Here is a 10,940-nt window from a genome sequence, read left to right as displayed (position 1 = left end):
GAGTTCACCACAGTAAAACACCAGTCTCTCGGCTCTCTGGCAACGCCTCGTTTCCACCTTTACGAGAGCATCCCGTCCTCCAAAACTTCCCCTTTGAAAGGTGTCCGTGCGGACGGGAGCAGACGTCGTTTAGCTGGAACCGATGGCGTGGAAATGAGTCTTAATACAGTCTGTGTGAATACTGGAGGACAGTAGTTATACTGGTCTTACTGGAGGACAGTAGTTCTGCTGGTCTCACTGGAGGAGAGTAGTTCTGCTGGTCTCACTGGAGGACAGTAGTTCTGCTGGTCTCACTGGAGGACAGTAGTTCTACTGGTCTCACTGGAGGAGAGTAGTTATACTGGTCTCACTGGAGGACAGTAGTTCTGATGGTCTCACTGGAGGACAGTAGTTCTGCTGGTCTCACTGGAGGGTAGTTCTGATGGTCTCACAGGAGGAGAGTAGTTCTGATGGTCTCACAGGAGGAGAGTAGTTCTGATGGTCTCACTGGAGGACAGTAGTTCTGATGGTCTCACAGGAGGAGAGTCGTTCTGATGGTCTCACTGGAGGACAGTAGTTCTGCTGGTCTCACTGGAGGACAGTAGTTCTGATGGTCTCAGCTGGAGGACAGTAGTTCTGCTGGTCTCACTGGAGGACAGTAGTTCTGCTGGTCTCACTGGAGGAGAGTAGTTATACTGGTCTCACTGGAGGAGAGTAGTTATACTGGTCTCACTGGAGGACAGTAGTTCTGCTGGTCTCACTGGAGGACAGTAGGTCTGATGGTCTCACTGGAGGAGAGTAGTTATACTGGTTTCACTTGAGGACAGTAGGTCTGCTGGTCTCACTGGAGGAGAGTCGTTCTGATGGTCTCACTGGAGGACAGTATGAATACTGGAGGACAGTAGTTCTGCTGGTCTCACTGGAGGACAGTAGTTCTGCTGGTCTCACCGGAGGACAGTAGTTCTACTGGTCTCACTGGAGGACAGTAGTTCTACTGGTCTCACTGGAGTACAGTAGTTCTACTGGTCTCACAGGAGGACAGTAGTTCTGCTGGTCTCACTGGAGGACAGTAGTTCTGCTGGTCTCACTGGAGGACAGTAGTTCTGCTGGTCTCACTGGAGTACAGTAGTTCTACTGGTCTCACTGGAGGACAGTAGTTCTACTGTTCTCACTGGAGGACAGTAGTTCTCCTGGTCTCACTGGAGGACAGTAGTTCTGCTGGTCTCACTGGAGGAGAGTAGTTCTACTGGTCTCACTGGAAGAGAGTAGTTATATTGGTCTCACTGGAGGACAGTAGTTCTACTGGTCTCACTGGAAGAGAGTAGTTATATTGGTCTCACTGGAGGACAGTAGTTCTGCTGGTCTCACTGGAAGAGAGTAGTTATATTGGTCTCACTGGAGGACAGTAGTTCTACTGGTCTCACTGGAAGAGAGTAGTTATATTGGTCTCACTGGAGGACAGTAGTTCTGCTGGTCTCACTGGAGGAGAGTAGTTATACTGGTCTCACTGGAAGAGAGTAGTTATATTGTTCTCACTGGAGGACAGTAGTTCTGCTGGTCTCACTGGAGGAGAGTAGTTCTACTGGTCTCACTGGAAGAGAGTAGTTATATTGGTCTCACTGGAGGACAGTAGTTCTGCTGGTCTCACTGGAGGAGAGTAGTTCTACTGGTCTCACTGGAGGACAGTAGTTCTGATCGTCTCAGCTGGAAGACAGTAGTTCTGCTGGGGGCGAGGTGTCAAATGGCTGTGTGTTAGCCTGTTGTGCTAGTTGAGTGTTAGCCTGTTGTGCTAGTTGAGTGTTATCCTGTTGCGCTAGCTGAGTGTTATCCTGTTGCGCTAGCCGAGTGTTAGCCTGTTGTGCATAGCTGAGTGTTAGCCTGGTGTGCTAGCTGAGTGTTTGCCTGTTGTGCTAGCTGAGTGTTAGCCTGTTGTGCTAGCTGAGTGTTTGCCTGTTGTGCTAGCTGAGTGTTAGCCTCTTGTGCTAGTTGAATGTTAGCCTGTTGTGCTAGCTGATTATTAGCCTCTTTTTTTCTCCAAGCTAACTGTTGTATGTTTAGTATCTATAATATGTTGAGTATCTATAGTTGGGTGTGTATTGTGTGGGGTTTCTTTCTCATCAGGTCTCCAGTGTAGTATCTGTAGTAGGGTGTGTAGTGTGTGTAGTGTGTGTAGTGTGTGTAGGGTGTGTAGTGTATGTAGTGTGTGTAGTGTGTGTAGGGTATGGGGTCTCTTTCTCCTCAGGTCTCCAGTATAGCTCGTTGGCCAGTAGATCACAGACAGACTCAGGGTGTGGGGTCTCTTTCTCCTCAGGTCTCCAGTATAGCTCGTTGGCCAGTAGATCACAGACAGACTCAGGGTGTGGGGTCTCTTTCTCCTCAGGTCTCCAGTATAGCTCGTTGGCCAGTAGATCACAGACAGACTCAGGGTGTGGGGTCTCTTTCTCCTCAGGTCTCCAGTATAGCTCGTTGGCCAGTAGATCACAGACAGACTCAGGGTGTGGGGTCTCTTTCTCCTCAGGTCTCCAGTATAGCTCGTTGGCCAGTAGATCACAGACAGACTCAGGGTATACAGAGTCCCTGCACTCATAAGGACGGGGACATCACACCGGACTACTCATTAACAGGCGTCGCTGTACGGAGGTCAGGAGCGTCTGTGTGTACGGAGGTCAGGAGCGTGTGTGCTGACACAGTCCTTTTACGGTTTCGCAGTCACTCTGGGGTCGTACTTCGGTCTCGCAGCCACTCTGGGGTCGTACTGCAGTCTCGCAGTCACTCTGGGGTCGTACTGCGGTCTAGCAGTCACTCTGGGGTTGTACTGCGGTCTCGCAGTCACTCTGGGGTACTACTGCGGTCTCGCAGTCACTCTGGGGTTGTACTGCGGGCTCTCAGTCACTCTGGAGTCATACTGCGGTCTCGCAGTCACTCTGGGGTCGTACTGCGGTCTCGCAGTCACTCTGGAGTCGTACTGCGGTCTCGCAATCACTCTGGGGTCGTACTTTGGTCTCGCAGTCACTCTGGGGTTGTACTGCGGTCTCGCAGTCACTCTGGGGTTGTACTGCGGTCTCGCAGTCACTCTGGGGTCGTACTGCAGTGCGACCCCAGCCACTCTGTATTCGCAGTGCGGTCTCACAGTCACTCTGGGGTCGTACTGCAGACGCACAGCCACTCTGTGTTCGCAGTGCGGTCTGACAGTCACTCTGGGGTCATACTGCAGTCTCACAGCCACTCTGTGTTCGCAATGCGGTCTCACAGCCACTCTGGGGTCGGAGTGCGGTCTCACAGTCACTCTGTGGTCGTAGTGTGGTCTCACAGTCACTCTGTGTTCGCAGTGCGGTCTCACAGCCACTCTGTTGTCGTAGTGTGGTCTCACAGTCACTCTGGGGTCGTAGTCTGGTCTCACAGTCACTCTGGGGTACTACTGCAGTCTCACAGTCACTCGGTGTTCGCAGTGCGGTCTCACAGCCACTCTGGGGTCGTAGTGCAGTCTCACAGTCACTCTGTGTTTGCAGTGCGGTCTCACAACCACTCTGGGGTCGTAGTGCAGTCTCACAGTCTAGCCACAGTCCAGTTCCATTCAGACAGTCTCTTTGTGGTCCTGTTAGCTCCAGACGGTCTGTCTTCTTAACCCCTCTGACTCCACATAGGTCCTGACCACTCCCGTTCCTCATGACCAACTGCACCGTCCGGGGCTTGGGGACGGGGGTGAAGGCAAGGGAGGGGCATACGGGACTGGGGAGAGTGGGGGAGATGGGGTAGGGGATAGAGTTAGGGGTATGATTAGGGGTAGGATTAGGGGTAGGATTAGGGGTAGAGTTAGGGTTGGAGTTAGGGGTAGAGATAGGGGTAGTGGTAGAGATAGGGATAGAGATAGGGGTAGAGATAGGGATAGAGATAGGGGTAGAGATAGGGGTAGTGGTAGAGATAGGGATAGAGATAGGGGTAGTGGTAGAGTTAGGGGTAGAGATAGGGGTAGTGGTAGAGATAGGGGTAGTGGTAGGGGTAGTGGTAGAGTTAGGGGTAGTGGTAGAGATAGGGATAGAGATAGGGGTAGAGATAGGAGTAGTGATAGAGATAGGGATAGAGATAGGGGTAGAGATAGGGATAGAGATAGGGGTAGTGGTAGAGATAGGGATAGAGATAGGGGTAGTGGTAGAGATAGGGATAGAGATAGGGGTAGTGGTAGAGATAGGGATAGAGATAGGGGTAGTGGTAGATATAGGGGTAGTGGTAGAGATAGGGATAGAGATAGGGGTAGAGATAGGGATAGAGATAGGGGTAGTGGTAGAGATAGGGGTAGAGATAGGGGTAGTGGTAGAGATAGGGATAGAGATAGGGGTAGTGGTAGAGATAGGGGTAGAGATAGGGGTAGTGGTAGAGATAGGGGTAGAGATAGGGGTAGTGGTAGAGATAGGGATAGAGATAGGGGTAGTGGTAGAGATAGGGGTAGAGATAGGGGTAGTGGTAGAGATAGGGGTAGAGGTAGGGGTAGAGTTAGGGATAGAGATAGGGGTAGAGATAGGGGTAGTGGTAGAATTAGGGATAGAGATAGGGGTAGTGGTAGAGATAGGGATAGAGATAGGGGTAGTGGTAGAGATAGGGATAGAGATAGGGGTAGTGGTAGAGATAGGGATAGAGATAGGGGTAGTGGTAGATATAGGGGTAGTGGTAGAGATAGGGATAGAGATAGGGATAGAGATAGGGGTAGTGGTAGAGATAGGGGTAGAGATAGGGGTAGTGGTAGAGATAGGGATAGAGATAGGGGTAGTGGTAGAGATAGGGGTAGAGATAGGGGTAGTGGTAGAGATAGGGGTAGAGATAGGGGTAGTGGTAGAGATAGGGATAGAGATAGGGGTAGTGGTAGAGATAGGGGTAGAGATAGGGGTAGTGGTAGAGATAGGGGTAGAGGTAGGGGTAGAGTTAGGGATAGAGATAGGGGTAGAGATAGGGGTAGTGGTAGAATTAGGGATAGAGATAGGGGTAGTGGTAGAGATAGGGGTAGGGGTAGAGTTAGGGATAGAGATGGGGATAGAGATAGGGGTAGTGGTAGAGCTAGGGGTAGAGATAGGGGTAGTGGTAGAGATATGGGTAGTGGTAGAGATAGGGGTAGAGATAGGGGTAGTGGTAGAGTTAGGGGTAGAGATAGGGGTAGTGGTAGAGATAGGGGTAGTCGTAGAGATAGGGGTAGAGATAGGGGTAGAGATAGGGGTAGTGGTAGAGTTAGGGGTAGAGATAGGGGTAGTGGTAGAAATTGGGGTAGAGATAGGGGTAGTGGTAGAGTTAGGGGTAGAGATAGGGGTAGTGGTAGAGATAGGGGTAGAGATAGGGGTAGTGGTAGAGATAGGGGTAGAGATAGGGGTAGTGGTAGAGATAGGGGTAGAGGTAGAGATAGGGGTAGTGGTAGAGTTAGAGGTAGAGATAGGGGTAGTGGTAGAGATAGGGGTAGTGGTAGAGTTAGGGGTAGAGATAGGGGTAGTGGTAGAGTTAGGGGTAGAGATAGTGGTAGTGGTAGAGATAGGGGTAGAGATAGGGGTAGTGGTAGAGATAGGGGTAGTGGTAGAGTTAGGGGTAGAGATAGTGGTAGAGATAGGGGTAGAGATAGGGGTAGTGGGAGAGTTAGGGGTAGAGATAGGGGTAGTGGTAGAGTTAGGGGTAGAGATAGGGGTAGTGGTAGAGATAGGGGTAGAGATAGGGGTAGTGGTAGAGTTAGGGGTAGAGATAGGGGTAGTGGTAGAGATAGGGGTAGTGGTAGAGATAGGGGTAGTGGTAGAGATAGGGGTAGTTGTAGAGATAGGGGTAGAGATAGGGGTAGTGGGAGAGTTAGGGGTAGAGATAGGGGTAGTGGTAAAGATAGGGGTAGTGGTAGAGTTAGGGGTAGGGGTTGGTCTAGGCACAGCCCTGTCAGGAAGTGTCTCCTCATTGGGCAGGGTAAAGGGACTGCTGAACCGTATAGCCTGGCTCGTTTCAAACCTCTCGGAGCGTTGCAGGTGCACCTGGGTCGACCGCGACGCGTCCCGCACGTTGATGAACCCGATGACATCTCTGGGGGGGTCGGGTTCGGGCCAGGTGGGCAGGTACGGAATCAGGTACGCTTTCTCCAGACAGGCCAATCCCGGGTGGAGGGGCGGAGCTTCCACTGGCTCCCGGACACGCACCTAGATTGATTGAAACGATTGATCACAATACTGAGGACAATATTTTAATATTTAAAGAATACAAATAAACAAATCTACAGGTGCTTTTAAAAGAGCACGGTACATTATGGTAAAGTACGGAGCAATGCATTCTGATACCTTTGTTTTCAGGGGGTTCTGGGAGTTGGAGTTCTGGAGCTCCGGAGTTCCGGAGGAGACAGGGCCGGCGCTGCTAGCGTTAGCGTTGCCGATCACCACGGCGTATTTAGGGCTGAACAGCTTCCTGGCGTTAGCTGCGGAGAGAGAAGCGACGGGGGTGGCCCGGGGGAGGGACTCTGGCTCCGGTTCCGTCTCCGTGGTGACCCTGCGGAGGTCGACCCCGCTGGAGGTCAGGTAGAGGTCACGGAACAGCTGGTCAAAGGAGTCAACCGCCTGGCCCGTTACCAAGGTGACCAGGTGTCTGTCCAAACGAGACGCCGTCCAGGTGAAACTGGAGGGGAGGAGCACACACACAAAGACACAGTCGGGGGTCAGAGGTCGTCACTACAAAGATCCTTACATTGAGGACGTTTGAAAAGGTCACGAGGACGTTGATATATGCCTTCATTGGCGATCACAATTTTTTTTTAAATGGCACTAGTGATATTCGGAGGCGATGGATGCTGCTTAGACCACATAAAGTCGGGAGAAAGCAAGCCGGGAGAATACTTGATGATACTTGATCATACTTGTTGTTTTTAATTATTAAGCCTTCCCCAAACCATAGCCCTTCTAGTCCTCGGAATGAATACCTAAACTTAACTTAACTTAACCCTTTCTGTTGTTTCTGTTATAACCCTGTTACCATGGAGAATTAACCCTGTAACCACGCAGAATTAACCCTGTAACCATGGAGAATTAACCCTGTAAACATGGAGAATTAACCCTGTAACCATGGAGAATTAACCCTGTAACCATGGAGAATTAACCCTGTAACCATGCGGAATTAACCATGCAACCATGCGGAATTAACCCTGTAACCATGGAGAATTAACCCTGTAACCATGGAGAATTAACCCTGTACCCACACGGAATTAACCCTGTAACCATGCAGAATTAACCCTGTAACCATGGAGAATTAACCCTGTATCCATGGAGAATTAACCCTGTAACCATGGAGAATTAACCCTGTAACCATTGAGAATTAACCCTGTAACCATGTGGAATTAACCCTGTAACCATGGAGAATTGACCCTGTAACCACGCGGAATTAACCCTGTAACCATGTGGAATTAACCCTGTAACCATGGAGAATTGAGCCTGTAACCACGCAGAATTAACCCTGGAACCACGCAGAATTAACCCTGTAACCACGCAGAATTGACCCTGTAACCACGCGGAATTAACCCTGTAACCACTTGGAATTAACCCTGTAACCATGCGTAATTAACCCTGTAACCATGGAGAATTAACCCTGTAACCACGTGGAATTAACCCTGTAACCATGCGGAACGTGGGATTAATTGACACATTTAAAAGGAAAACTATGATATCAGGTCAGAGGGTTTGGAGTCAGAGGGTTAGGAGTCAGAGGGTTAGGGGTCAGTGGGTTAGGGATTAGAGGTTAGGGGTCAGAGGGTTAGGAGTCAGAGGGTTAGGAGTCAGAGGGTTAGGGATCAGAGGGTTAGGGGTCAGAGGGTTAGGGGTCAGAGGGTTAGGGTTCAGAAGGTTTGGGGTAAGAGGGTTAGGGGTCAGAGGGTTAGGGGTTAGAGGGTTAGGAGTCAGAGGGTTAGGGGTCAGAGGTCAGGGTACCTGTACGATCCAGAAACAGCCTTGTCTCCATCTATCAACAGGAACCTGTGACCCAGCCGTCCTCTCACCCTGGTACACGACCTGCTGAAGAACTCTGCTCCCCCTGACACACGCACACGCAGGCTCTGCAGGACAGAGTGGTGTTGAGAGGACAGTGGACAGCAGGACAGAGTGGTGTTGAGAGGACAGTGAACAGCAGGACATAATGACTGGTGTTGAGAGGACAGTGGACAGCAGGACAGAGTGGTGTTGAGAGGACAGTGGACAGCAGGACATAATGACTGGTGTGTTGAGAGGACAGTGGACAGCAGGACAGAGTGGTGTTGAGAGGACAGTGGACAGCGGGACAGAGTGGTGTGTTGAGAGGACAGTGGACAGCAGAACAGAGTGGTGTTGAGAGGACAGTGGACATCAGGACAGAGTGGTGTTGAGAGGACAGTGGACAGCAGGACATAATGACTGGTGTTGAGAGGACAGTGGACAGCAGGACATAATGACTGGTGTTGAGAGGACAGTGGACAGCAGGACATAATGACTGGTGTTGAGAGGATAGTGGACAGCAGGACATAATGACTGGTGTTGAGAGGACAGTGGACAGCAGGACATAATGACTGGTGTTTACAGTAAGTGGTTCAAAAGGTAGACATGTCTGTCTGTTCTGTGGGTGGGACCCGGTGTCTGTCTGCCTGTCTGTCTGCCTGCCTGTCTATCTGTTCTGTGGGTGTGACCCAACTGCCAGATAACATATGGAAAGTAGCACACAGCGATAACACTGGGGCTCTATAAAATACTCTCCCTCCCTCTGTCTGTCTGTCTGTCTGTCTGTCAGCCTGTCTGTCTGTCTGTCTGTCTGTCTGTCTGTCTGTCTGTCTGTCTGTCTGTCTGTCTGTCTGTCTGTCTGTCTGTCTGTCTGTCTGTCTGCCTGTCTGGTTGTCTGTATGTCTGTCTGTCTGCCTGCCTGCCTGCCAGCCGGTATGTCTGTCTGTCTGTCTGTCTGTTCTGTGGGTGTGACCCGGTGTCTGTCTGTCTGTCTGTCTGTCTGTCTGTCTGTCTGTCTGTCTGTCTGTCTGTCTGTCTGCCTGTCTGCCTGCCTGTCTGTCTGTCTGTCTGCCTGCCTGTCTGTCTGTCTGTCTGTTCTGTGGGTGTGACCCAACTGCCAGATAACATATGGAAAGTAGCACACAGCGATAACACTGGGGCTCTTTAAAATACTCTCCCTCTGTCTGTCTGTCTGTCTGTCTGTCTGTCTGTCTGCCTGCCAGCCGGTCAGCCTGTCTGTCTGTCTGCCTGTCTGTCTGTCTGTCTCTCTGCCTGCCTGTCTGGCTGTCTGTATGTCTGCCTGTCTGTCTCTCTGCCTGCCTGTCTGGCTGTCTGTATGTCTGCCTGTCTGTCTGTCTGTCTCTCTGCCTGCCTGTCTGGCTGTCTGTATGTCTGCCTGTCTGTCTGCCTGCCTGCCTGCCAGCCGGTATGTCTGTCTGTCTGTCTGTCTGTTCTGTGGGTGTGACCCGGTGTCTGTCTGTCTGTCTGTCTGTCTGTCTGTCTGTTCTGTGGGTGTGACCCGGTGTCTGTCTGTCTGTCTGTCTGTCTGTCTGTCTGTCTGTCTGTCTGTCTGTCTGTCTGTTCTGTGGGTGTGACCCAACTGCCAGATAACATATGGAAAGTAGCACACAGCCATAACACTGGGGCTCTATGAAATACTCTCCCTCTGTCTGTCTGTCTGCCTGTCTGTCTGCCTGCCTGCCTGCCTGCCTGCCTGCCTGCCTGCCTGCCTGCCTGCCTGCCTCCCTGCCGGTCAGCTGGTCAGCCTGTCTGTCTGTCTGTCTGTCTGCCTGCCAGCCGGTCTGCCTGCCTGCCTGCCTGTCTGTCTGTCTGTCTGTCTGTCTGTCTGCGTGCTCAGGGGAGGGGTTGTCAGTTTTGTACCACTCCCTTTTTGAAGGTCGTAGGTCAAAAAGTTTGAAAACCCCCTGGGACACATGACAGTGGTAACAAATGGGAGTTGGGTTGCCATAGTGACGGCTACAGTATTTCCTAGAGTCTTCTGCCCTGACTGGAAGGGTGTGTCCAGACTGTGACCCCGGTCGGTGCTGCTCAACCAGTCTGTGATTAAGGTCGGTGCTGCTCAACCAGTCTGTGACCCCGGTCGGTGCTGCTCAACCAGTCTGTGACCCCGGTCGGTGCTGCTCAACCAGTCTGTGACTAAGGTCGGTGCTGTTCAACCAGTCTGTGACCCCGGTCGGTGCTGCTCAACCAGTCTGTGACTAAGGTCGGTGCTGCTCAACCAGTCTGTGACTAAGGTCGGTGCTGCTCAACCAGTCTGTGACCCTGGTCGGTGCTGCTCAACCAGTCTGTGACCCCGGTCGGTGCTGCTCAACCAGTCTGTGACCCTGGTCGGTGCTGTTCAACCAGTCTGTAACTAAGGTCGGTGCTGCTCAACCAGTCTGTGACTAAGGTCGGTGCTGCTCAACCAGTCTGTGACTGAGGTCGGTGCTACTCAACCAGTCTGTAACTAAGGTTGGTGCTGTTCAACCAGTCTGTGACCCCGGTCGGTGCTACTCAACCAGTCTGTAACTAAGGTCGGTGCTGTTCAACCAGTCTGTGACCCCGGTCGGTGCTGCTCAACCAGTCTGTGACTAAGGTCGGTGCTGCTCAACCAGTCTGTGACTAAGGTCGGTGCTGCTCAACCAGTCTGTGACCCTGGTCGGTGCTGCTCAACCAGTCTGTGACTAAGGTCGGTGCTGTTCAACCAGTCTGTGACCCCGGTCGGTGCTGTTCAACCAGACTGTGACCCCGGTCGGTGATGCTCAACCAGTCTATGACTAAGGTCGGTGCTGCTCAACCAGTCTGTGACCCCGGTCGGTGCTACTCAACCAGTCTGTGACTAAGGTCGGTGCTACTCAACCAGTCTGTGACTAAGGTCGGTGCTACTCAACCAGTCTGTGACTAAGGTCGGTGCTGCTCAACCAGTCTGTGACCCTGGTCGGTGCTGTTCAACCAGTCTGTGACTAAGGTCGGTGCTGTTCAACCAGTCTGTGATTAAGG

General features: G+C 51.7%; 1 protein-coding gene across 1 annotated transcript in view; it reads right to left on the bottom strand.

The window, feature by feature from the left end:
* Positions 1–1,427: 1,427 nt before the first annotated feature.
* LOC118947116 (protein FAM83G-like) overlaps positions 1,428–10,940 on the bottom strand; it is a 17,767-nt gene continuing 8,254 nt past the window's right edge. The window contains exons 3-9 of the mRNA XM_036972299.1: positions 7,902–8,026; positions 6,270–6,600; positions 5,761–6,131; positions 3,230–3,708; positions 2,886–3,127; positions 2,263–2,561; positions 1,428–1,458 (exon numbers count right to left, since the gene is read on the bottom strand). Coding sequence (XP_036828194.1) covers positions 1,428–1,458; positions 2,263–2,561; positions 2,886–3,127; positions 3,230–3,708; positions 5,761–6,131; positions 6,270–6,600; positions 7,902–8,026 — 1,878 coding nt within the window. The remainder of the gene's footprint in view (positions 1,459–2,262; positions 2,562–2,885; positions 3,128–3,229; positions 3,709–5,760; positions 6,132–6,269; positions 6,601–7,901; positions 8,027–10,940) is intronic.

This window comes from Oncorhynchus mykiss, unplaced genomic scaffold (genome assembly GCF_013265735.2).
Source record: "Oncorhynchus mykiss isolate Arlee unplaced genomic scaffold, USDA_OmykA_1.1 un_scaffold_140, whole genome shotgun sequence".
Lineage (NCBI taxonomy): Eukaryota > Metazoa > Chordata > Actinopteri > Salmoniformes > Salmonidae > Oncorhynchus > Oncorhynchus mykiss.
The sequence above is the reverse complement of the archived record's forward strand: the minus strand, read 5'-3'. Positions and strand labels throughout refer to the sequence as shown.